The sequence below is a fragment of the Fusarium poae genome, chromosome 1 (genome assembly GCF_019609905.1).
Source record: "Fusarium poae strain DAOMC 252244 chromosome 1, whole genome shotgun sequence".
NCBI classification, from domain to species: Eukaryota; Fungi; Ascomycota; class Sordariomycetes; order Hypocreales; family Nectriaceae; genus Fusarium; species Fusarium poae.
In genome coordinates, this window is record NC_058399.1 from 9,312,602 (window position 1) to 9,339,831 (window position 27,230).

Sequence of the window (27,230 nt, forward strand, 5' to 3'; positions counted from 1 at the left end):
TATCAAATCTCTCACGCTTAGTTAGATATGCATCTCAGACCCAGGGTTTAGACATCGAAACCGTTGCTATTGCCGCATCATAGTCATAGTGTCGACTGTCAACGGCATTTATTTCTACGACCCCATGTGTCCAACGCTGGTCACGTATATTAGATAGCCGATCGTCGATCACAGCCTGCAATACAGTCACTGCTATCATAGAGTATGTATAATACGGTAAGTTGTTGCAAATCATGTCTGTGTACTAGCCAAGATGGTAAATCATTCGCAATATCTCACGCGAGGAATGGCGTGCTCTCGGCGCTGAAGCCAAGTCGAAATCTTTCTCAGGGTAGGTAATCATGACTAGCTAGTACAAACACTAACAATAAACTATATCTGGCTTCATGTATTGAACCTGAGGTCATCAAACGGCCGATGGAGGACCAACTGACCTGGTAGCTTGAGAGGTTCATGTCAACTTCTGACACCAGCTTTTGAAGTGTAAAGTCGACGCACCAGTGACGTGCACGAGTCGCGTGGGTACTTGAAATGTGTCAATTCATAAACAGCTATTATTGACCCCTTGGGGCATAACAAGAGGTGTTAACAGTATCCGAACTGCCCATGTCTCTGCAATATCATCATCATCATCATCGAACACACACAACGGCCTAAGTAAACACTCTAGACACTCAAGGAAAGCTTTCCCTCTTATCAACCAACTGCGGTCACCAGGGGAAGTCAAAGTGGAAAACAAGCTAACCCCTATAAAATGTTGTTGAATTGTGGCGTTTCTGATCACCGGCAAAGCCGATTCAATGAATGCCATTGAGTCCAGTTAGTTGGACTCTCTGCTTTGCCTTGATTTGACTGACTTAAAACGGACTCTGATCTCCCGATCCTCTAGAGACCTGAGACAGTGGATCGTTTGTATCCGGCTCCAGTTATTGCTTGGCGAACCTGGACTCGCAGATCTTTTCTTAGCAACTGAGGATGTGACCACAAGACACGATATTAGGTCAACAAGGACATGCGCCATATTATAGAACTCTCGATAAGCGTGTAAAGGATGCCTCGCATTGACAGTTTTACAGCACTACACATAATACAAGATGGAACCTGCTGTTTTTGGGCTGTTCCACGAAGATCTATCATGGTCTCCCCCCACGGCGTAACAGCCGAATGAGGACAGGTAAGTAAAAGATACATGTCACTCTATATGACCCAGAGACTAGGGTATATTATCACCTATCACGACTGCGTCCAATGGATGGTCCAGTCACATTGACCGCATGAAATATTTGTCTGGTTGCGGGTTTATCTCCAAATGAACTCAACCCAGGCCACCTAATCAGAACAACCAACTAGACCGGTTTCGAAAGAATGTCGTGGTGATGGTAGCATTCAAGGGATCCAGGGGACACCCAATTGACTGGCAGAGCCGGTTAATCACTTGATTAACATTTCTTTCCTCGCGACAACCAAAGACTGTTCCAGACGTTGAGAGGCGGACCTTGACACCCACAAGAGGCACATGAAATGAAGCAGATCTCCTTTTGGTCAAGGGTTCTATCCATAGTTGGGCTAGTGCTTGCAGATGAACCCCTTGGTTGGACAGAGCTTGCTGCAAGGTACCCGAGTAGGGTAGGTTGTCGACGATTTGGAGTGGATCATTTCTATTTTGTCATTTCATCCATGAACAAGAGAGAGTATTGACCATAACCATGGATGGCATCAATTAGCTAGAGAACGTTCTAACTAACCTTCTGTGGCGTCTTCTCATGACCGACTCGGAAGAGCCCGGACCTGGCCTGGCCTGTTTCTATGGCTGCTCTTTTTAGATCGTTGCGGGAACCATTTAATGAGTTGATCTTGAAATACTAACCTTGAGGCCACTCACCAGCATCCAGAAGATTTACACTAACGGGCTGGAAAAGAAAACAAGATGAACGCAGTCATGCATAGAGTCAACCAAGAACCAATCATCTACAGAACTAGACTTTCAAAAAATCTCCTGAATCGGTCTCGTCTAAATGCAGGCCAAGTTGGACAGCCGGCAGTCCGAACAAAGACATTGTTTCTCTACATTACACATGGCATGGGAATAAGCTGATCGGGAAATGAGACAAAGTCAGATGAAGAATGCTATCGATCTTAGTCCCCGTTCTCTGTCTCCCTCAATATTAACAATTGGATTCATCGTGTGCAAACCATGTCTCACCTTTCGCCTTCTAGCTGGACGTCATCGTGGCCCAGAAGCTCCAGGGAAGAAGGAAATCTACTAGTGACAGTTAGTTACACAAAGTTTCCAGGAATGTGGGTTACCATGTAGTTGGAGACAATGGGCATACAAGGCAAGGCAATGACATGACAGGGAGACGGAAGCAGAAGTATTGTCGCTATAGACGGAAAAGATGGATGTAATCTTTGCGCAACGGATCATTCAAAGAAAAGCTCTCATCAGCAAATCAATTGCCTATTGAGTGGAAAAGGACGCTCAGTTGCTCCGGACTCAAGTGATGCTCCCCCGTGTTATTACTTATTCCACACCGCACCCACCGTAAACTCGTCACTTTGCGAGCCGTGTTCATATTCCAACCAAATCAGGGGCCTCTCTTCTATTCTCTGCACTACGGACTTATTAACTTATTAGCCAACAACAAGGGCGAAAACGCAAAACCACAAGCACAAGGATCAGCCTGCAACTCAACTCAAGCTTAGCCTAGCCTACTCTATACCTAGCCGGGTTAATTCAGTGGAGTTTTTACCTCGATACCTGCAGTAAAAGTCCAGGGTCCCGGTCCCTTTTTCCCTGGTACCTACTACCTACGCTACCTGCGCTATAGCACTCAGGTCGCCCACTTCTCCCTCCACATTTGAGACACCATATGCATCGCATCGTCCCTTTCTTCCAAGTCGACACCTGATCTTCTTTCTATTCCTTTCATGCCGCAGACGTTTTAGTCTCGCGTTTCGACTCTTTGACCTGCATTTCCTCTTTTTTGCTCTTGTCAGTTTTGGATTGGAAACTCTCCACCAACAACCGCAACGATTTGCGTGCACAATCCATCACGAGCAGGGACTTTCTCCTCTCACTCCTCTCTCTCTCTCATTATTGCCAGCAACAAAGGAGCTACCTGGGTATTCGCCTCAACTGGATACGACCTCACCGTAAAATCCTTTCGACGATTACATTCCAAACCACAAGAATTCAAGACGAAAAGTACCTCAACATCACAACTCTCTGGATGCGATCGAAAAAAAAAAACTCCTATCGCACTGACTTTTGGCACTCCAAATTCACGTCATCAACCCCAGGGACACCGGTCGCAGAACGGGCCTGGGGTACGAAATCTAAAAAGGTCTTACACCACGCGCCATCTTTTGAAACAACCGCAACAAGGCATTCATTCATACGTCACATTGTTCAAGACCTTTTAGAAAAGTACAAGACGGCATTTCCACTGCTCCTTTTCTTAGCATCGCGTTAATAAACTGGAATCCTATTGTGCTTCAACAACACAACTCACACCGCCACCATGGCTCTCCCACGAGAGTCCATGTTCCTCCCGACTATCAAATGCTCGTCATGTAGTCGAGAAGTTGAAATTTCTATGATGGGAGACCACATTTGTACCCCGCCAGAGCCTGAACGTAAGAGAGGAAAACACCACAGATTGTCTCATCGACCAGGTGAACTAATTAATTATCCGATAGTTTCTCCTCCACCAGAAAAGTATGAGGCATACACTCCATACAGCCCAGCACCCTTTAGTCCGGGTCTTTACAGCCCAGCATCTCCTGAGAAACCGGGTCACATACCACCTTCGCTCGATGTCAACGCTGCCAGTAAGTGGCTACCTATCTACCAAGGTATAAAATAAGAAAGAAAAGAAACTCGACTAATGACCTCCTAGACCATCCGTTTTTGCTAAAAGGACAATTGACGCCAAATAGTGAGCCGCGCAGCACATCCTCAATCAATGATATGGAATGCTTCTTTGATGACGTTCCGACACCACATGAAGACGATCTTATCATGCCTTCGCCGCGCCCCATCGACCGTCCTGGAGCTTATGGAGGGTTTGGCGAGAAGAAGCACGGCCCAGACTTCCAACCTCGCTCTGTGAGTCCAAACGGAGGAGCCAACTCATCACTGTTCAAGAAAGTGGACACTATTGCCCCAGGTCCCTTCGATCCCATTCGTAGTCCTTCGGCGATGACGTTCCCCAAAGAGATAACAGAGAGTCGCGATAAGTCAGAAAGCTTCCTGAGCGCATCACCAAGAGACTACTTCAACAATCAAAGAAATGAAAGGTCGCCCTCTCCCACAGGAAGTGCCAACGACAACAACTACGATGTCTCTGGCCCTCCTCGAAGACCAACACGGGATGATTATGAGGGTTTTGGACGCCCTTCTGAGGCTGACGAGTTGCTTCAGCCTCAGCCGTTAGGAATCATGAACCGCTCTGACACATTCCCAAAATTGGCTGTTCGGTCAGAAGCACCATTAAGAACTACTTCTGCGCCTGGTGTCAAACACGAGCGCACTGCCTCAAGCGGCTTTGGACACGTCTCGAGACCATCAATGGGACCGGACACCTCGAGAGCACCCCCGCCACGTAAGAGTCTTCTGCACCCGTCCAAATCCAGCAAGTACTCGGCATCTGTCGATCTTGCTGCTGAGTTTGGTGTTAACAACCCTTACCATACGCCTTCGGATTCTACATCTTCTGAATTCTCTACATTCAGCCGCCAGAGCAACGGCAGTTCTCAGACTAGCCAAACAAGATCTCAACCTCGACGTGATCCCTCGGACCTCTCAGCTATGGACGGATTAATGGAAGATCTCGAGAGTTCAATGGAAGCATTAGGGTCCAAGAATACCCAAGCCGATGTCCCTATGCGGCCTGCACGTGCTCGATCACCGCTTGCAGAGTCACCACTCGATGTATCCCGCGAACGACCTGATTCTGCCAACCGCTACGAACCTCGAGCTGAGGCACCTCCCCAACGAGAGGGCTCACAGCCAAATCCACTTTACGCGCCGTCGCCACAAGATCACTACTCTAATACCAGTCCGCTATCGACGCCTGCGCAAACCCTTCCTCCAGCTCTTTCACCCCCTGTTCGAAGAGCGACTCAAGACCCCGTACGATCCCGAGGTAACTGCAAAGCTTGCAGTCTTGCTATCACAGGAAAGAGCATCTCATCCGCAGATGGAAGATTGACAGGCAAATACCACAAGGCCTGCTTTGTTTGCACGACATGCTCCGAACCCTTCAAATCAGCCGAATTCTACGTCTTGAACGACAAGCCTTATTGCGAACACCATTATCACAAGCATAACGGCAGTCTCTGTGGAAGCTGCGAGAGGGGGATTGAAGGCCAATACCTCGAGGACGAATTCTCAATCAAGTACCATGTTGGTTGTTTCCGATGTCTCGATTGTGGTCGGTCCCTCTCCGACGGCTACTTTGAGGTAGAGGGCAAGTCGTACTGTGAGCGAGACGCCTGGCGTCGAGTGCAACAGTCTTACCCTCCCCCAGCGAAGCCACCTCCAGGTCGAGCGCCACCAGGTGCACGACCTCCCATGATGGGCCTCCCTGGCCACCCGGCACAGCGAATGGGTCCTGGTATGGGGCTTCCAAGACCACCGTACGGTATGCCGCCGCCTGGAAACAGGCTTGCTCCGGGACCTCCTGGACAACAGGGTCCTCGACCACGAATGAACAAACGACACACTCGACTTGGCATGATGTAACGACCTAACTATTTTACCTGAATCTCGACGACGATATATGGACCATAATTATACCTTGTAATATCACCTGTCTGCGGCTAGAACGCAACGATTTTGACACCACCTGGTTTTGCTGTTGCTTGGAGTTGGCTAGCATCATTGTTTTGTTATTATACCCCTATTGTTTTTAAGCTTCCCCCTTATTGTTTGTAGATACACCAAGTGTCGTGCATCTATCTTGGAAGTTGACGGTATCAGCTTGTGTAGTTTTCAAAGCTTCGTGGTATCCCGTGGGGGCTCTATATCTGAGGCATCTAAGCTAGGGACTGGTCAATAACCGGATGCTTGTATGAGTCTCCGTAGTGTAGTGTATTAGTGAGAGCCTATGGAAGGAAGTCTGCTCGAATCGAAGCACAGTTCAAACACTTGTAAAAACAAAGTCAAAAGTAGATTGTTGTGATCAATGCCTCCTACTTGTTCTTGTAGATGGCTAGCTAGTAACGGTTCCTGCCAAAGTACCAAGGCATCCACCCAATAGACAACAGATATCTAAAGTCTTTCGAGACTGGTCCAAAGGTGGATCAACACAAATCAACGCGTTTTGTCGGCACGAAATGTGTAGTGGTTGAGCTGCAGGCCCTTTCGCAAAGCCACGTATAGGTTCCCATATATCAATCAATCCAGTTCTTCAGGAAACAGTAGATTGCCAATTCAGATCAACTCGAAGCTCAAGGGAAATGCCATATTATCAAAGTCCAAGATATTGCGTCGTCTGCTGTACACATTCCAATCATGTCTTGATCTCGCTTGCAATCTCCTATAAAACTGTTCGTGTGCTTGACGCTTAGTGGTCAGCTCCCCTCTGTGGACACCAACGTTGGACCACCTCTTAGGTACCGTAGATCCCCCCCTAGATTGAAACCTTAGTTACACGTCTCAATTACGACCATTGGCCGTAACTAGTCGTCATCCACACCCATTCCATCAAGTCTCCCTTCTTCAGGACCCTTTTTCTCTCTCCCTTTTCCTCTCGTTGATTATTCGCATCGTCCTTCAAATACGCAGCGTGCGACTTGTTTTTCTTTTTAGTTGCGCATCCTTGGCATTTGCTTGTAACAGTCTATTTCTCCTTTGGCTGTCTTTGACAGAAGCCGCGCCACTCTTTCGAGAAGCGTTCAATTCTACGACCGACCGATCGAACGAGGATATCTAATTTCAAGATAGCTGACATTAGACCACACCTCCCTGCAAACAATATCCCTTGCATCTCTGCGACCGAGTACTTCCGTCCCAACTATCCAACAAGCCATGCACCCCTGATCTTAGCCGGCTCCGTTGACCACCTCATTTGCAATTGTGACACCAGCTTCGACTTTCCTCTGCGACACAACTCGGTTTCTCTTTGGATCAGCCGGCTCACATAATTACTGCCCATCATGAAGAAATGGCATCCCCAAAGCCGGCGCTTGTTCGGCGCCAAGCTACGGCCTAGATCTATGATCATCATCGTCTTCGCTATGCTGGCCGCTTACTACTTGTTGTTTTCGCCCACCACAACTATTCCAGTTCCTTCCAACTCCCCGGGCGCGGTTCAAGAACCACCGCCGCCCGTCGAGCACGGCGGCAACTCCCAGCCGCAGGGCGAAGGCGAAGTCGAGGATCAATATGGATCCATCCACAGGCAGCTTTGGGAACTTACAGCTGAGGATCTCAAGGACTGGCGGGATCCCACTGATGGCGAGGACCCCAGGGATGTTGAACCTGGTTTTGAGACTGATGGAAAAGAAAGAGGCTTTGGAGATCTTGGCAAACTCCAACACGAGAAGGACATGAGAAAAGAATGGCGACACGCCTACTCTGTTACATCCAAGTAAGCAGCTGAGGTGTTACAAATTGATACGTCTACTAACACGATCACAGCTTCCCTAGCTCGAACCATATCTACGGAAAGACTCTGGCCAATCTGGAGAACCATGAAGCTCGACCTGAGGAATTCAGTACCGATCTCAAATTCGACCCTGACGCCGACGTAGAGTACAGCTCTGAGAAGCCGGTTCGGTATAACCCTTACCCCAATTACAACAGTGACGTCTGGAAGAAGGCTGGGCATGCTCAGTATTTCCCATGCAAGGGTGCCACCGGAGAACCTGTTGAGGATCTGCTTGTTTTCAAGGGACGACCTCGCGAATGGCCGTTGCCCCGCTTTGGCAGCTATGATGCTTTAAACATGGACCCTAACCTTTGCTGGGAGCGAGAGACTCGACTTGGTCCCTACGGATTACATCGTCAGTTCAAGAAGGTTGGCGGTGAACCACAACCCCTCAACTTTGATAGCGTCAACTGGGGTGATCTTCAACGAATGTGTGTCAACAAAAATGCCCAGCGTTTTGAAATGAACCGAGAGCGAGTCAACGAGTATCTCAACAATTATCCTGAGACTGTCATCGGGCCTCACGGGCCTGAACATCATGAGGAACCTGCTAAGGAGAAGATGTCGAAACGAGACATTCCAGCAGAATCAGAAAGCATGGACCAGGCTGCCCCGATCAATGTTGAGGCTCTACCTCCCGTAGCCAGTCCACAACCAAAGCAACCTGTTGAACATACGAAGCATCCCAGAGCCCCTACAAAGGGCCACGTTTCTGAGCCTCGGACCGCTATTCTCCTTCGATCATACACTGGAAAGGACTACACCGAGAACGACAAGCAAACGATTCGGGCGCTGGTTTCTGAGTTATCTCTTAGAACCGGAGGCCAGTATGAAGTCTTCTTGCTGGTTCAGGTCAAAGATAATAACTTGCGTATTTTTGAAAACGAGGATGTTTATCAAACGGTTCTTTCGCAGAGTGTGCCACCCGAGTTTCGCAGCATGACAATTCTCTGGAACGACGACATAGTCTGGCAGCTTTACCCGAAGCTGACCGATCCTGAATCAAAGAACGTCCACACTGCTCAATGGCTTTCCGTCCAAAAGTTCAGCCAAGAGTTCCCCCAGTTCGATTTCATCTGGAACTGGGAGATGGATTTCCGCTTTACTGGTCACCACTACCACCTCTTGGATAAGCTTGGTGAATTTGCTAAGAAACAGCCTCGAAAGGGCATGTGGGAACGAAATGAGAGATGGTATATCCCTACCTATCATGGCAATTATGACGAGGAGTTCCGTCGGGACATTGAGAAACGATATGGTGACAATACCATCTGGGGTGCTCCCGAGTTCCCCTTCATTAACCCCATCGGGCCTAAGCCTCCTGTCGCAAGTCCCGGTGAGGATAACTATGAATGGGGAGTTGGCGAGGATGCTGATGTTATCACCGTGTCGCCCATGTTCAATCCCATAAACAGCAACTGGGTCATCGCCAACCAGGTTTGGGGCTACAATGATTCAACCCATGAGTCTCGGAATATTCCCCGACGAACCACCATCGTAACGCAGTCTCGTGTATCAAAGAGGCTACTAAACATCATGCATGTTGAGAATGTTCGTGGCAATCATGTTGCCTCAGAAATGACACCACAAACAGTAGCACTTCTGCATGGCCTCAAGGCAGTATATGCTCCTCATCCTGTTTTCATGGACCGTGACTGGGACGGAAAATTCCTGAACAAATGGTTCAACCCTGGCGAGAACGGCGAATGTGGTGGCCGCGGTAGCCCCATGGGCTGGGGCCGAGAGCGCAGATATATCGGGTCAACCTGGTACTACCGGGCAATCCCCCCCAACCGACTTTACAATAACTGGATGGGCTGGCAAGACACAGGCATTGGTGGCCCTAAGTGGGAAGAGAAGCATGGACGTCCATGCTTGCCTCCTGTTATGCTACACCAAGTCAAGAACACTGAGCCAACCAAGAATGGCCACGAAACCACCTTCGACTTGGCCTACGGTTAATCTTCAGCTATGGAACAAGCTTGGTACTTGTGTCTTTGCTCGGTTTGAGGCAACTGTATGACTTGATGTTGGTATCTCTCTTTGTGGATTCTCAAGATCCTTTTAATGAACGCTGCGGAAAGATTACAGCATATGTTGATAAGGGAACATCACCATTAAGACTGTTGGATAACAGGAGGTATGAGAGATACACGGGGTGTTTCTAGGAGTTTGGGGTGTCTATTTTTGCATAGGTATTAGAAGACGAACAACGCGCATAGCTGTAGCTCACTGAGCTAAGCCTTGATCCCGCCACATTTAAATGGCCCTACGCACAACCTGGTTGAATTCAAGGTGTGAGACTTTAATCGATCAATGTTGAATCCCAGTTGTTCATGATGCTCGCATATAATGGTCCGGCCCGAGCTTTTACCGTCTCTCACCAACGCTATGGCGAACGTCATCTGCTCATTCCATACTACCTACTTACATACTCACTGTCGACAAATTTGTAATATTCCTCTGTGCAGGACTTACCTACCTAGGTACACAGGTCAATTCCTGCTCGGAAAGATCAACCGGTACAGGAAGCACTACCTAGGTAGATAGTATATGGACTTTCCATTGCATCATTTAGCGGCCATGCGCATCCACCCTGTACCATGAGCCCCCCTCCAAGCGTAAGATCTCGTTCATTCTGATTCCAACCTTATAATCATTGCTAACCTGTCGCAGACTCCTACGCCAAGAAGATTTCTTCTTCCAAAGAGGGGTACGCAATCATCTCAAACTCCTACCGGACTTCCGCGGTTTCAGTCAACCCCTCGTTTCGCCTCCTCTTCTGTTCCTAGGCCGACACAGGCAAGAGCTGGCATTGACATTGAGGACGTTGAAGAAGTTGAAGATCACCCCCAAGGTAGTTCTCAAGACAGCCAGGGCGATGAGCTCGCACCGAGGAAGTATGAGTCGCTCCACGATTCCATTGAGGTCGAGTCCGATGACGCAATAGCTTCGCAAGATGCTAGTCCAGCCGTATCGGTTAACGATATAGATATCAAAAGCTCAGGTTTTGTTGATCGGGAGGCTTCCAACGCATCAAGCCTACCGCACGAAGCTTCTCCGTTGGAAGAGCGGGAGTCGAAACGGCGAAGAGTATCAATTTCTCCCATGCAAGAGTCGAGCCCAGTAGAAGACCAGCACTACATAGTCGATGAGGATCCCGATGAGGACCCAGAAGATATAGATGAGAGAGATCACACAGAGACACAGGAGTCTACACAAAGCATTCAAGATGCTATCCTTCTCTATGATGAGTCAAAGGCACTTCAACAACCAACATTCCGCGAACCACCGCGCTTTAAACAAGTTGAATTCGACACAGCCGCGGAAGGTATTCCAGCAGTATTTTCTCCTCAGCGCCGAGGGGAAAAATACATAGCCGGAGGACTCGCCGCTGAATTGCAAGGATGGTTGTCTGAGGTAAAAGGCTGGGAAGGTGTAATGCCAGCCCCTGCTTTAAGCATCAACGTGACAGTTGAGGAGGTTCGAGCAGGTCAACGCATGTATCTGGTTAAAGGTCGCTCCGGCATGTCCGAAGTAAAAAGGTTCTTACTTGCTGGTGAGGGTAGACTGACGGGTCTAGGACAGAGGGTACCTATGACTGTTGGAAGTGTCGTTGAGGTAGGACAGCCAGTGTGGGATATTGAAATGAAGGGAGAAGTTTGGACGGTGGCATGCGACTGGAGGGTATCTTGAAGAGTTGTATACCACTGGCATCAGGATTCTGGAGTTGTGAACACCGGGTAGATTCTTTCTTGGAATATATATCTCATTGTTGTAAAGGCAGTTCTCCGAGGCTATAGTACGGGTGTCTAAACACATATAGAGTATCAAGCAACTATAACATGGCTTTCATTCTTGCCACCATCATGTACGAGGGGTACTCACTCTGTTGATAACCACATTGAGCCACTCGTCCTAGCACATACGACCATACCTGCCAGAAAATACGGGATCCCGTCCGCTCTCCCATCGTCAAGCTCGCAAGGGGTGGATTAGTAGTTGGGTCGGTGACGACCAGCGAATACCCGCTGTTGTATGTTTCTCTCTCTCTCTTTTTACTTTTAACTGCTACTGATAGTGTTGATATCTTATTATAGTTATGATGATAATGCCTGGGAATTGGTTACATAGATAAATGCCTAGAAATAGAAGCAATCCACCACGGTAGTTTAATATTCTACGCCAGAAACCCTCAACTGAGTGACTAGAAATTTCTGAATAATCATTCGAAAACACATGGACTAACCGTGAAGATTATTTGACTCGATGTACCCTATAAGAGGACTCTTTGCCTTCCTTGAGGACTGGTTGAAGCTTATCAAGTTTGATGATAATACTCTCCAACTTAACTCGTGACAGATTCACGTAGGATGCCCAATAGAAACATGGTATCTTGTATAGCGATGTGGCCAAGAGAGTGGTCTGATTTCCTAGTCGTTAATAATCGAGAAAAGCTTGCTTGGCGTGGGTCTGCGAACTTAGAGGATGGTTATATTTGCGTGGCCGTAGCAGATAGAATCCAAGGATATTGTTTCGATCGCCATGTCTAGAGATCAAAACTATATAACTTATGTGTTAATGACTGGGATTTAGTAGACACGAGTTTCACGTCCATGTTAAGCAGTAGTGTATTTTACTTGAAACAAAGCAAAGACGCAACTGAATGATGGATTATTGCTTCTTTGAAACCCAAGCTATTCTTGTCATCCGAAGAAACTCTCCGTTCTCCTAGCATACCCTGTTAATGACGACTGAGAACTCGCGTGTCGCCTAATACAGACTGGGGTTGAGTCTTATTTTTTCTTTGCTCGATGGATATCCCTAGTTCTTTGGGAGTTAATGGGACGACAAGACGTAGTATTGCCACCGGAACGAACTCGCTACGCAGTGCGTTAACCTAATATATAATATGCGCACTGTTTTTACCAGGAACCCCCCAGCTCCGAACACTGCCCACCAGATGCATCTGATAATGAGACGACTCCCAGCGGCGATCAAAGCCGTTCAACACTCTTCTTCCCGTGGAAAAAGAGCCTTGACTCTTTTATTTTTGGCTACTGAGGCATTGCATTTGTATTGTATCAGTCTCAGCCAGCTTCAAGATACAGCACAGCCACTGGATATTGTGATGGCACAAGCCAGGCGAAGGGGCACATATAAAAGGGCCAGCTTAATACTGGGTACAAACCGATACAAAAACAGTTCACAGCTTTGAAGTGCTAATATGGCACTACAAACCCTACGGTATCATCTACCCACCAAGAAACTTCTCTGGTCAGGCTTTTCTCTAGCCTCAAAGGCACGGGACTTCTGTATGTCGCCCTCCTTGAGAGTCCATGACTGGGTCGCGGTTCCTCAGCTGTTCTGGCGTCTCCTCCAAATATGGATCTCGGCTTCTTTGCTTCCGTGCAGCCCTGTGTACTCGCAACTTAGGAGCGATCAGCATTACAAAATCAACTAGTTAGTGGGTTTCCAACTTCCCTCGTCATTGACAGTGGACATCAAGCAAGCCCAGTCCTTGAGCACCTCGTCGTTCGTAGTGTCCACGGTGTTCTTGTGGCCTCTTAGAAAGCTTTCCTCTCTCTTTCTAGCGTGTCTTGTTACATCTGCCATGAATCAGGATGTATTCGAATATGGGGACTATGCGCCTTGCCCAGTAATACTAGATATATGTTGAAACTCTCGTAAGAGTACCTTGGCAGCTGCTATTGAGAAGATAAAATACATCTGTTTGGCACCAAGTATGATTCAAGAGCGTGTGCGGTGCGTTTACTCTATAGCCTGTATTGAGTCCGTACCTCACTCTTTCAACGGGTGACTCCACCCTATGGCCTAGTTACTGGGTCAAGTATTCGGTCGTCTCTCGGGTCTTTGTTGCATAGGTAGACACAAAAGTGGTATAACAAGGTATCAAGCGACACTCTGACTCTGTGTCTGTTAGCAGCCCCCGCATGAAACAGGTCTCTGGGTTCAGGGATTTTGCAAACCATGTCGTTGTACTAAACCTAAAAGACAATTGAGATGCGAAGAGCGTGGATCCCGAAACGATAGGTTTTAAGGAGATATGCTTAAAACCATTCGGTATCTGCATACCCTATAGCTCAGCTCCAACGTTGACGACAATCCGAAGCATATTCTACTGGTGGATGGATGGTATAATGAGAACCAACTTTAGAACTTGGAGGCTAGTAGACCCTAAAAGTGGTTCATGTCATGTCTCAAAGTCCCGCAGCTTGAGCGCGGCACGGTTTCTAGACTAGTAAACATGTGCCGAACAAGCTTCGGTGCTGTCGCTCTCCATTGACTGACCTGAAACAATCTCTTGGTTAAGGAGGCTCGTCCGCCGATGCTGAACTAGCGCCGTGACCAAGCACAAAGTAGCCTGTCTGGCTTCCCCATCGGCATTGGAGGGCAAAGTCTAGTCTAGTCGCATTCTATCATTCATTCCATTCTATCTTGGTCTGCTCGATGCAGCTGAGCCCCCGGGGCAAGGAGCCGGAACGCCCAAGACGGTGGAAGGTAGGACCTGCATTAGTGGCAGGTCAAGCAACGATGGCAAGTGGATTATTATTAGGTATGGATGCCAAAATGTTATTTATCAACTGGCAAACTACCTACTAAGTAATAGAAAGCATCACGAAATGTATTGACCTGTTGAATTGGGAATGTCTGGAGAGCCTGGACGCTGTTCATTGGGAAACATTGGCCATACTTCCGGGTGTTTCCCAGCCTGCCAAAGTTGAATAGTATTTGTGCAAGATATCCGTACAACAGAAGTATTCTGTCTCCCCCCTCTCTCTCTCTAAAAAAAAAAGCCAATGCAGAGTCTGAGTCTGAGGGATGTGCTGCAACAGAACGGTGGATAAACAGGGGTGTTTCTAAAAACAGAGACGGAATGTCACCAGACAGAAAGGGTGGGAGATTGGAGGATCTGCAACAGATGCGCGAAAAAGAGGAAACAAACAGAAAAGGGACGAAAAGAACGACACGAGAAATGGCAGCTGCCAGGCCAGATACGCTTAGCTATGGTGGGCGGCAGATAGGCTGGGATGAACAGCTTCTTTTTTGTACCTAGGACGTCCATGCAGCTAACGAAATCCAGCGTCATGATATGCTTTGCCGGGACGATTATCCAGATGCAAGCCGCCCATATCAAGGTTAATGAGTGGCTGGCTGTCTGTTGAGATTCTTGGCTGATTACCCCTGTTTATTTTTGTCGCACGTAAGATTCCTCGTCGGATCGGCTTTCCGAGAAGTGTCAGAATCGTTTCCAACTTGTTGTCAATGCAACTCGCCCAAAAAGTAAAGAACTGTTCGCTTGAATACAACATTAGTCTGGGTTTTGCGGGCAGCGTAACCGCGATGGATCGTGCAAAATGGGGATAGATGGGATGGATGATGATCGAAGCAGCGCTGAGACCATGTGTTTCCAGCCATGGTCTGCCGCGGTTCTGGCGGCGTTTCGTCTCTTCGTCCCGGCTCTAGAGATCTGCCAGGCTGTTCTATATCCGGCTTCTCCTCCGCTGAGGTTATGGGATGAGGACAAGGGCAGGGTCGCCCGCGTTTGAGAAGTTGGTGGTTCAATGCATCGTGCCGAAGTGCAATTGAAGATCAAGCAATCAATCGACCCCTAGCTGAACCTAAGTACGAAAACACCGAGATTCGACATGATACATGAGACGAAAATCATGAGCTGAACCAGCGCCCGGATCTATCATGAGTCGAAGCGTGTATCAGCGGACATCTGTGCTGTATTAAACTGAGCGTTGTTGAGCCCACATCCATATCCACATGCACTGTAACCCACGCTAGTAATTAACGCGGCTGCGCCAGTACAAGAATGGAATAGATAGAAACATCTGGGGAATTTCGTGTAGGAGGGTGTTGTGGCAGCTTGGCTCGGACTAGGTAGCTTCAAGAGATTAAAAATGAAGATTTTTTTTTTAATTTTATTTTTATTTTTAAAAAAAGGTCCGCCAGATTATCATGACGTTTGACTCAAGAACTTGCCAAAAGAGGTAGGCATCTCGTGAATCCCACTAAGCTAGTCGTTTGGAAAGTGCTGCATGGGTCAGATTAGTTAGGCAAGTCATAGGGCATCGAATAGAAGGAAAGCACCCTGGATCCTGACCTACTAATTGGAGCGATAGCGGGTTTCCATCTGGATTAGGTAGGTATTCTAGGCACTAACCTATCTTGGTATCTGTTTACGCCTGTTGGTACTTGCTTAGGTATTCAACCTACGGGGACAGCCCAACAATTCTCTATCAGAAATTCCAACTGAAGTGCTTACTCTCAGTTAGTATGTACCTCAGAGTTGGAGACTACAGAAGCCAACGATCTTCAACTGCATCTGGCTCTACCACGTCAACATGCCTCCCAATAGATTCAAGACCGGACCGAACAAACGACCCCCAATCCATTTACCCTGTTTCTCGGCTACCTTTCTACGCCGCGGCTAAATCAGCTTGAGATATGCGCATGATAGATCCCTGTTGGTGTGGTCCAACCCAGTTCAACTGAACCGAACAAGAGCTGAAACTACTTGTTAGCCTTGCTCTTGGCTGCCAAAAATTACAGTAGCTTAACCATTGAGCCTCTTTCGCAAACCAAACCACGTTTGCTATCGATTTTTCTTGACTGTGATCTGGGTCAAGCGTTTCTACAGAACTGTCTTACGACGTCGCGCACACAGATGGCGTGGAGCTCACTCCCCTGGCTCGGAACAGCTTGCAACATTCTAGTTGGCTATTCTTCATAACCCTCGTCACTGGTCGACTGCTTTACTGGCAGTAGTCCTGGTCGGATTGAGGCTAAAACTTCAGGGTTTAATACTACACAATATCTAGGGGGCCCACATGGAACAGTACCACGCTACTTTGGTGTTTCTCGCCTTTTACGCTACCCAATCAGCCCGCACCTACTTAATTAACAACCGTAGCAAATCATCATAACGACAATCCTTTGATGTGGGAGCTGTACACTGCCGTAATTTCAACCACGGCCGGCCTAGTTGTCAATGGAAGCTTCGACGAGCCAGGACAAAGCTCGCCGTCTGGCGCACAATGTAACGCAATCGACCCAGAATTCAGCTACCAGCATCGTCCCAATTTGCCCTGTCTCCGCTCCAGCTATTCGGCAGCCGCCTTATGCGTGACCGCTCATAGCTGTGCCTCCCTGAGCAAACATGCTATTCACTGCGGCGTCTCTCACCATTACCCTCGTCGGATAAAGCCTAGTGATAAGCCAGATCCGGATTCTCATCCAGGCGAGCCGCATCTCGCCTCCAACTACTGGCTCGCCAACGTCATGTTAAATGGCGCGGTAGCCGACGGGACGACATTGATACAATCAATGGCTAGAATCTGGTAGTGACACCTGTACAGAGTAGTCATCCAGGCCCCGTTATGCACCTCTCCAGCTCCTCACCACCTATCTCACCTTCATTGGACCGGATAAGCCTTCAGGTCGTAAGATAACACCGATATTGGCAGCGCATCGTATTTCATCCATTTCCCATGATAGTACTTGATATCGGTATCTCCCGATGTCAACTGGTCAACCGCTTGACCACATGCATACAAGCATACCGACCATTAACTACCACGTTGTAACGGCTTTTTATGTGTTACTTTTCTTCTTCCGGTGGCATGAAAGACGTCCCCAGACGCTCCGGTTTGTTACACAACCATTTTTAGGAAGCTTATTAGGCGACAGGGTCCTCTTAAGGAAGCTTTTCTGCATCGGGACATGTGTCAATCTACTGGTAACATACGGCTGCGCCTCCCGGCAACCCCCACAGAGCGTAGCGGTTTCACAAAGGGGTACAATGGCTGCTGTGGGAATACTACAAATTCATCTACTTACTGTACTGACGATATGTTTAGTTGAGAGACTGGCCCGCCTATCCTGGAGCACCCTAGTTCAGTCAAACCTTTCACCTTTTGGACTACAATTTTGAACCCCGGCACGGACAATTTATCCCCTTGTGGAGATCATGGTTCGGACGGGGCTCTCAACGCCATGATCTACACAAACCCGTCATGCTAACCAGTCAAGGGCGAACCGTTGCTCTAAAGTCCCGGCAAAACAAAGGGGATGCTTGGCTGGGCTGCTTCTCGAACTTTTCAGTGCAGCCTTCTTTGGCGCCACTTTACCAGGGCTGTCCCGTCAATGCCTTGATGACTTGCGTACTTCCTAGTTGACATATGGCTCGACAGAAGTTGAGCAATCTGTCGAATCTGGCACAGGCCAACAAAATATGCAAGGACGCATCCCTCTGTCTGGTCATCATCATCGCCTAATGCATGCAGCACCGTGCCTGTGCCACCGGACGAGGACCGACTGCCGCAGCATGTTTACAATGATGATGCTGGTTCCCGCTGCAAGCCCGCGTTTTAGTTTTTTCTGACTCTGTCATCTCCAGGATTGGCATTACAGCTTTCCCCTTTACCTTGAACACCGATCCGGGCTAATCGAGCCCACTAATTATATACGTCTCGAGAATCCCTGGCCTGTGATCCTCGTCTCTTTGGTCCACACCCTTTCAGCCCTCCGTTCCTGACACCCCGAACCCCAGTCGTAACCCCAAACGACTACCGTCTTCAGAACCTTACCTACCACTTCATGCGTTGTCCACATAGTCAAAGCTTTTTAGGGACCTACTTTTCTGTTGTGGTGGATTCGTCTCATCTCTTCCTTTCCCCTTACCTGATCGCGTGTTATCACGCTCTGACATACTAGTTGCGCTGAATCTGGCACTCGTCTTCAAGCCTCTTCCTTGTCTTTCCTCTTACTAGTCAAAAGACGAGACACTCAAACAAAGCGGCTCCGGTGATCTGAAGCTTTGGGGACCCTGTTGAACGAGAACAGAGCAATATACCTGGTCCTTAGATCTGCAACCTGAATTCTTCAGTTCGGCGGGTCAGGCCTCGATCTATCTGACACTCCAGCCTCTTAACACCCCGTCCCTCCGCATAGAAACACGAAAGAGCAACCATCTGCCAGGTTTCATTACATTCAGTACCCTACCAAAACCCTGGTCTTCTGGAAGACGTACAAGAAACAGACATCCCCCTGACGGACAAACGAACTGCTTCTCCAATCACTTCGTTTTCGTCCTTTTACTTTCCTCATCCCCCTAACTTGTGGAGTGTTTTCCACTCTAATCATTAATTACCCCAGAACGTGGTTGATCCCGTTTCTAGCATTCTTCAACAAAAGCTACCATGAGACTGTAATTGTCTATATTGCCCTCCACGACCAAAAACACGCATACTTCGATTCCATAACCTTTAGATAAGGTCCATTGCGCATTACCTTTCTAGGACAGCTGCTGGCATTCGTCGAAACCTGACCTGCTCAGAATCGCCTTAAACTTCTTAATACTTGGCCCTTCAAAACACACCATATCCTTCAGTCATGAAGATTGAGTCGATTCTCAACCAGTTCAATGAACTAGATACAGAAGCAAGAACCAGCAGAGAAAGTACACATCATGATGGTGCACAATGGGAACGAAGAGGCTCATCATTTCTGTCGACCCCACCACCAGAGAGTGCTCAGTCCAGAACGTCAAGTGTACGGTCCGACAGTCGAACTCGTACGCCTTGGGACGCTGGAGGTTACTCTCTGCCTAGGGATAGTACCTCAACACCTTCTTCACGATCACCGTTCTCGGCCGTTTCCTGGGGAGAACAGCAGGAAAGCCAACGGCTACAGAATGCATCTAACCACGCTCTAAGGAAAGTGTCAATGGATGCATCGGCTTCCTACACATTGCCCGTTCGGTAAGCAATCTCAGGGGAATAGTCCAGCATGCGTAAGTTAGGGTTGAAGTTGACAGTTTTCCAAGAAGAATGGCCTCTACTCCAGATGTTCATCAAGATGCATGGACTCCAAAAAGGTGCACTCTGCTTTCCATCGACCGAATACCAAAAACTAACATTGTTAGTCATCACAGTGAAGGCCGCCCTTCTCAGCACATACGAAGGTAAGTTTGTGATTCAGCCATGCTGTGTAGGCCGTGCCATATGTACATTCAAAGCTAACCTGATTCGAGGTCGAGTCTTTGGACCGACTATAATACGTCTCCAGCTTCAGGAAGTCATAGGATTTCGGATAGCCGCAGTAGTTTCTCGTCTTGTTGTTCGTCGACGTTCTCTGCGAATCATTCAAGGATTTCGTCAGTGTCTACCATCAACGGAAGTCATGCTGTGGGATCTGGAATCGCCGACTTGGAGGCTAAGCTAGAGCGTTTACCAAGATTATCAGCACCACTGCCACCAGTCATTACTGCCCCGACCGGGAAACCAGAGATACGCTTACCACATACTGCTAATGTGGTCGGCCCATGGTCTTTGGGAAGCCCTTCTGACTCAATTCTAGAGGCGAGGATGGCAAGGAGGAAATACAGTCAATTGTCAGGAGATCAAAGGTACGTGAATTCACTTCAGCTATGAACAACACCTCCTCACGGCACGTTGTCCACCCTTTTTGCGTGTAAAAGCACTGGCAGTCATCTTCCTTTTCCCCACATAGCTCAGGCGGTAATGGCTATCTGTTGTTTGTCTGTAAGACTGAAAAAAGGGACGAATGCTGGTTTGCCTGAAGCAGCAGAGGAACAGCACCCTTGTTCATGAATCACGGACGGAATTTGCATTGTTACTGGATCAGTGTTTGCCTGATAAAGACGTCTCTAAGATGGACAACACTCAGGAATGGCCAGATCGTTTCAACTGCAACACAGTCGTCTTGTAAAAGCACCCTCATCCTATCGCGAACTCGCCCTAGAGACCGTGAATCACATTGTGTGGTTGACCACCTTCTGCTTGGCTTCGTCACCTTTTTCGCTTTGTTTCGTTGGGCTCGTTCATCTGGCTTCCAGATTCTGTGCCCTACCAACTTCCTCCCTCTGTCTTCTGCCGTCTTCAAGCTATAAAGCCTCACTGAAATCACACTGACACTTGTCTTCTTTTTAGCTACTTGAAGCCAAAAGACCATCTGTTGAAGCCAGTGGACCGTATTCATAAGCGCACTATCTCAGCGCCAAACCCTGCTCAGGGTTCCACTCAGCCGTTTACTCGAACCCCGACGACTCTGCCACCACTTACGTCCAGGCAGTTTGAGACTGTAGCGCTCCCGTCACCACAGATCAACACAGTCTATGAGCGTCCAAGTCTTGAGCAATATCCTTGGACGCACTCAGAAGAGCGTTCCCCTGCCCCCAGTATGACTACCAAGTCCCCTTTTGATTCACAAGAGAGTGGCAAGATTTCGACCGACAGAAGTATACACGGTACGTTCCCGGCAGCTTTCGCAAACTTTCTTTCACTGACGTTTTATCTTCTTCAGCGATGCCCCATTCCAACTCGAACGACCGCGTTATCGCAGCATGCCGTCGCTTCAGAAAGGTCGATGTCAACACACCTCTTGAGGGGGGCGACATCTGCATGGCAGTTGAAAACTGCACGACCGGCTCAGTTCCTCGCAAGGTTATCTCACACCTGTTTGGTCGCAACAAGGTCTGCACTCGTCGGATACCTGAGCGTGTCTGGGTATGCATGTGCCGCAAGCACTATCAGAGGATCCGCTACCGCACAGGTGCCGATTTCAGCGTAACTCAGATCGGTATGGTATACGAGCAGATTGTCAGAATGATCTTTTGGAGTCGGGGGTTGGAGAACCCCAACGGAACCAACCAAGAAGGTATTGCCATTCGATCATGGACCTTCTCAATTCGCAGGCGCGAGGTAAAGCGCATGGCAGATACAAACGGTCGAGACCTCGTTCCTCGTTGGATCATGCAAAGCCTCGGGGAGGGCAAGACGCATGATGAGATCTTGGACGTCGTTGAACGTCTTCACCATGAAATCCAGCAAGGAACACTCAAGGATGTCCCCCCTGTCGAGTTTCTTCCGGAAGTTGTTGACGCTTTCACAAACGCACCTACCCAACTTCAGACTCAAGTTTCAAATGGAGGTGAAATATCCTTTGCCAGTCATCCTGGCCGTTCCCTTAACACTGGCGACGTAACAGAGTCCCCTGCTTCATTCGTCAAAGAGCCATCGCCCCTCGAACCAGTTCAGGAGGAAATATACATGAGTGAGCGTAACAGCGAAATATCGACATCTTCGTCTACTCCTCCGGCTGCCTACGATAGCTCTCGATCTATCTACCAGCCTCAGTCACATATAGAAAATGTATCCAATCGACGTACCTCTTACGCGTTCGGCTCTCGGTCTCCTTTCGCCGATTCAGGCCCAGGGCCAGATATCGATCGTCGATCCAGTCTTGCCTACCATGACAGTCAGAACCCAGTACCACCCTCAATAAGCTATCACAATATTAATCGTCAGATGCAGGCGCCCACGACCGATCACCAAGGTTCATTCGATAGTGTTCCTCTCCTTCAGACGGCTCACGGTGGTGGTTACCATCATGGGCTGAGTGAGTTTGTAGTAACCGACAGAACTCTCCCGAATTATACGGTTGTTATGCCGGCAATGGCCCGCGAGAGTCTTGCACCATACGTATCGGGACACCTGACGCGCAGTAGTCGGGACAACCATGAGCTCCAGGCCTCGATACTCGATCCGCAATCCACTTCTAGCCATATAAACCATCATCCCTTCGGCTCTGATCCCAGCCAAGGCCAAGCCAGTGCCTACCCGTATCGAAAGCCGACAGAACGGCATTGCCGCACTAGGATGAACAGCGCAGACATCTCTAACTACCCAAAAACGCCCGATGAACGCTCTTACATCAATGTCCCGTATCTACAAACCCACCAGCCTTCTTGGCATCCTCCCGCGACTGAGTGGAACGCTGGGATCGGCCGCTCTACAAACCAATACCAGCAACACACATTGGCCTGCGTTGACGAAGCTAGCCTTCACCATTCGCACCAGTACCCTAAGGAGGAAACTTCAGAGTGGTCTGGTGTTGATCGAGCCGCCGGCAATGGGATTTCTACTGTGTATCCAGTGGTGGTCTGCCACCCAGGTCACCCAAATGGATCCTCATCTACGTATGGTTTCGACGTCGAGCATTCTCGTGGGAATATCAAGGCATACCAACACAATTGGTCGACCAATGAATCCGACAATGACCGGCATGGCACTCGAGCTTCCGAGAGTGGTCGCCAGGAAAGGGGACAGGCTCCCTGATTAACAGTAGCCAGAGCAAGACAATGGACGATACTTGCCCCTATACGCCGCATGTGTGGCTACATGCTTGCGTCCTCGTCCTACGGTATACGCCAGGGTGTCAGCTTCACGGCTATATGATCTGCGTTTGTTTTTATACTTTGGGCTTTCTATTCTTGCTGCACAGGTGACGTTGGTTTGATGTCTGGTGTCTTTACGATTTGTTTTCTCAGTTTGTTGCTTATGCCCGTACATTTCTGTTCATAGTTGCACGTCAGAGACTATTACAAGTCAAACAGGCAATTTGCGGTACTATCTGGTATGAAAAGGGATGGCGTTGATTGCTTTACGGAAGTCACGGTTTGCTCTGCAGCCAGTATTTGCTATGGGGCACGATTATGAGGGAGGGTTATGAATTTTATTGATTGAGGCGCCTGGTACTAGTCGAATAGATCAAAGAAGCAGAATAAATCATTAGCTCCTGATTTCTGGTTCATTGTTGACAAGTCGTGGCTGTTTAGAAGAAAGTTCGGAGGCTTGCGATGAAGGCGAACTGTTGGTTCATTCCCCCCTGAACATGACAATACCACCGTCCCAGTCCTTCAACTCGCCAACGTTAGCCCTGGCAACCTCAATGAAGCCAAAACGCTTGTAATATTGGTCCAGCCCACGCAATCCCACCAGCCAAGTGGGAACACCTGCACGATCGGCCGCCTCCAAGCCGTTCTGGAGTAGCAGGGAGCCGTAGCCACTGCCCTGAACATCGGGAGAGACAGAAAGGCTGGACAAATACCAAGCCGATCGACGACGAGGAGAGTTGAGAATTTCTGGCTCAATGGCACTGAAAACACGGTCGTAGATACCGAGACGATGAGGATCAACACCACGAATGGGGAAGAGGTAAGAGTGCAACTTCAACACTGCCCGCATGAGAGGGGCAACCCAAGAGTCTAAACCGAGTGAGTAACACGATCAGGGGTTGATACAGAGCTAAGTGGGTAATAAATAGCATGGAGACATACGAAGTGAAAGCCATCGATCAGTGAAGGACACGGACTCGTCCGGAATATGCCACCACGAGAAAGCCACGGGTTCACCCTTAGCATCATCGAGCATTGTAAGAACGTAGCCTGACGACCAGTAACGCAACAAAAAGCGCCGAGCTATCCACTTCTGCAAAGGAGCTGGATCTTGGTGGCGGTCGGGAAACATGTAGTCGAGCAGGGCCTCCTTGTTGAAACCTTGGAGATAGAGATTCGTAGCAGCATTGACGTCGGATAATGTGCCTGGGCGGATACGATGTAGGATCTGCGTTGTGGCCATCTTAAAGGATTTGATGGCAGTGCCGGTAGCTTGGTTGAAAAAAACGAGATAGAATTTGGGAGTAGTCTGTATATTGCTTCTTCCGAGTTCAATTCGGAGATGTTGGCAAGTCTTAGATGAGTAAAATCTTCGGAAATAATTGACGCTTTTTAGGCAGTGTTTGTTCTGAGTCGGCTTGATCAAATTCACAATTGCCTCTATATAATTGAACTTTCAATTGTGATATGTCTTTTCAACTTATAGAGATGTTTGTGCGACAATTCAATGACAAGTTGCCCAAATATTTGTTCTGTTTCTCAACCTTTTAAAGTCATATCTCTGAGGGTGTGGATGGAGTTGATTGACCTGCCATAACGGGTTTTACGCCGGGTGAGTCAATCGTCGAGCTTAGTTCCGAAAAACAACCCGGGTAGCGAATCCTTTCGCCTTGAGTATCCTCTTTTGGGGGCTGTTGGAGTCGTATCAACTGTTCAGCCCGATGAACTCTGAATAGCATCACCATATTCTTTTTTGTAGTGTTGCGATGAGTGACAAAGGTTACAACGGTCGTGCAGCTATTGATTAACGTCAAGTCGAGAGTCTCATGAGCTTAATTTAGCCATGCATTGAGAAAGGCAGGACAGGAAGAGCGAAGGAAGCTGCAGCATGGCTTAGCTGGAACTAGTTTCTCGTATTCTTCCTCCATGGAGCCATCTTTTCAACTTTTTCTTCTTCTTCTTCTGTTTTAAGTGAGCTGTATATCTTGCTTGGTATTGCGGACGCGTACTTTGTTCGGATGGGGATGAGCCGACATTTGGGCCCCCAAAGGTCGAGAAGGGTAAAGAGGAGTAGGCTTGGGAACCAACTCACTCGGGTATAGCAGTCGACGTCTGTTTGATGTAAACGAGGTGTGGCTGTTTCTTTAATTAGACAGCTAGACATGGGTTAAGTTATCGCGTTGTGTACGAAAAAGCAGATGTTGCGTGCTTGATAGGAACATAGTACATTGTACATTGTGCTACGTGGGTAGTAGTAGGTAGTAGATTAATCCGAGGATACTACCCTCCGTCGCTGATGTAATTCTGCTGAAGTTGAATGTTGGAGATAATCATGAATAAGTCAGATATTGCCAGTATTGTTTGTGCCTAGGTAATCAAAAATAAGCTGCTTCTAGAAAGGCAAGGGGGTTTCTAGCTCGATGATGCTTTATAAGTGATTTGATATGTCGCAGGTTGTCGTGTCGGGCGAGATCGAGATCTAGGAGAGTCTGATTACTGACTGGACTTCCCACACTGGGCTGTCATGTCACAAGCTTGCTTAGGTGGGCATGATTAAGTCAACCCCGACTAAACTCCAGACTCCGTTGAACCTAAGCCCAGCTAAGCTTGGCGCTAGCAACTGTCCCGGGGTTCCATGGGTAATCACAGGAGATTTTGGATGCATCCACTGCGAGCTGACATGGCCTCACTGGGCTGAGAGTCAACGGTCTCCCCGTTCCGTTCCCTCCATCAGTCTGTACAGCACTATGGTACCAAGGTAACTAACTCCCTGTACTCGATACCTTGGACAGAGACGAATGGTATGTGCTATCAGTCTGGTACGCAGTCGAACGGACGCGAGGGACAGATTTAGTACTACCCAGGTAGGTAAGGTTTGGTGCAGAGGTACCGTAACGATTGTACCGGTGTGACGTGCGACCCGGCATTTTGGAGACATGAGATATGATTAATGGGACAGAGATCAATCAATTGGATTTGGAACCGCGTTGGATTGAACAGTCCAGTCTAGACCCTGTACAGCATAGTACCGGCAGATTCCAAGGTTCGCCATACTTACCTGAGTACCTATCCCTCGGAAAGAGCTATCTCTGCCCGAGTCACAGCCATAGGTCGTGGGGAATTGGTTAGGGCTGCACTTGCTCAAAACATCATTGTTGGATTGAAGGCAGGTACTTCTGTAGATAGGACGTTGCTACCTATCTATGCCACGGACGTTCCTTCCGTTCTTGTATCGTAATCCATTTGATTCTATCTTCTTTCCTGTTGACAGCTCTACCTTCCATAGTACCTTCCTACGGATAGGCAAGTACTTACTATTACTGTGGAATGTAGGAAGGTTTCCATTCCATTTTGAATCACGATGCTATTAGGTATAGACAGAACATGTGGCACCTACCTACCTAGTCTGTATCATTATTCATTAGTATCACCACCATATTACATTTTTATTTGAAATCATCCCCTAGTTGCCCTATAGGTAGTATGTACCATCCTGTGGTAGGTAGGCGGGTATGGAAAGAGCGGGGGCCAAACTCCAACCTACCTTGGCAGGTACCTACATGGGTACTGTTACCTTCCTGGGCAAGGACTCGACTCTATTCGCTTCAGGTACTAATTTCCAATATTTTACCCATCCTTTCAAATCAACATTTTCAGCCGTTTCTTACAGCCTCAAACTTACAACTGTCCCACCCCTGTCAGCAGCTTACTAACAAATTAGACGTCATCCTTGGATTTGGTCCCTGTCAATCTTGCCAGACCAGGAACCTGGCAGGCACCTAGAGCCCGTCTCTCGGGTCTGCCAACTACCGTTCCGCAACGTGCAGTACAGCACAGCGCATTGCAGCACTACGCAGTACAACGTTGAGGCGATCCATATCATACTTCACAACTACTACCCTCAGGCCATATCATACAGTACCGTACCGTACAATACGGGACTGGACGGTATCTGCAGCCACCCCCAGGCCTATTCTGGCCACAGGCCTGGAAGCATCAAGAGCCCCATCGACATCTATCCATCTTCGTGGCCCGGGGGGGCATCATCTTCTGTTTCTATCGAGACTCGACGTCAAATAGCCCTCATCCCCGGCTCTGATGACTCGAGTCTCTTCTTCTCACAATCTGTACTCGTTTCCATCTCTCTCCTCTGATACCAATACCGGTACTACTATAACTATCAACAACCGCTCTCGATTCCAGCTTTGCTCATCACTCTAGACTTCGCTTGCCCGTCTATCTTGTATTCAAGTATACCACAACTGTATCCACATCTTTGCATCAGTCCAAAGTATACAACTATCACTTCTACTTAGGTAGTTTATACTCTCCCATTGCTTTTTGCG

At 48.3% G+C, this 27,230-nt stretch overlaps 5 protein-coding genes across 5 annotated transcripts; 4 read left to right on the plus strand and 1 right to left on the minus strand.

Moving 5' to 3' along the window:
* Window positions 1-3,521: 3,521 nt before the first annotated feature.
* FPOAC1_003017 (uncharacterized protein) lies at window positions 3,522-5,746 on the plus strand (the record flags this gene model as incomplete). The annotated part of the gene is made up of 3 exons (XM_044847589.1): window positions 3,522-3,636; window positions 3,700-3,831; window positions 3,900-5,746. 3 exons carry the CDS (start codon window positions 3,522-3,524, stop codon window positions 5,744-5,746), a joined length of 2,094 nt encoding a protein of 697 aa, XP_044713505.1.
* A 1,415-nt stretch (window positions 5,747-7,161) lies between these two features.
* FPOAC1_003018 (uncharacterized protein) lies at window positions 7,162-9,617 on the plus strand (the record flags this gene model as incomplete). The annotated part of the gene is made up of 2 exons (XM_044847590.1): window positions 7,162-7,595; window positions 7,646-9,617. 2 exons carry the CDS (start codon window positions 7,162-7,164, stop codon window positions 9,615-9,617), a joined length of 2,406 nt encoding a protein of 801 aa, XP_044713506.1.
* A 641-nt stretch (window positions 9,618-10,258) lies between these two features.
* Window positions 10,259-11,351, plus strand: FPOAC1_003019 (uncharacterized protein; the record flags this gene model as incomplete). Its single annotated transcript, XM_044847591.1, has 2 exons — window positions 10,259-10,276; window positions 10,332-11,351. The coding sequence occupies 2 exons, from the start codon at window positions 10,259-10,261 to the stop codon at window positions 11,349-11,351; spliced, it is 1,038 nt and encodes a 345-aa protein (XP_044713507.1).
* Window positions 11,352-19,079: 7,728 nt separating this feature from the next.
* Window positions 19,080-22,825, plus strand: FPOAC1_003020 (uncharacterized protein; the record flags this gene model as incomplete). Its single annotated transcript, XM_044847592.1, has 6 exons — window positions 19,080-19,447; window positions 19,513-19,563; window positions 19,612-19,650; window positions 19,720-20,094; window positions 20,639-20,955; window positions 21,012-22,825. 6 exons carry the CDS (start codon window positions 19,080-19,082, stop codon window positions 22,823-22,825), a joined length of 2,964 nt encoding a protein of 987 aa, XP_044713508.1.
* Window positions 22,826-23,365: 540 nt separating this feature from the next.
* FPOAC1_003021 (uncharacterized protein) lies at window positions 23,366-24,127 on the minus strand (the record flags this gene model as incomplete). Its single annotated transcript, XM_044847593.1, has 2 exons — window positions 23,366-23,754; window positions 23,827-24,127. 2 exons carry the CDS (start codon window positions 24,125-24,127, stop codon window positions 23,366-23,368), a joined length of 690 nt encoding a protein of 229 aa, XP_044713509.1.
* Window positions 24,128-27,230: the final 3,103 nt, after the last annotated feature.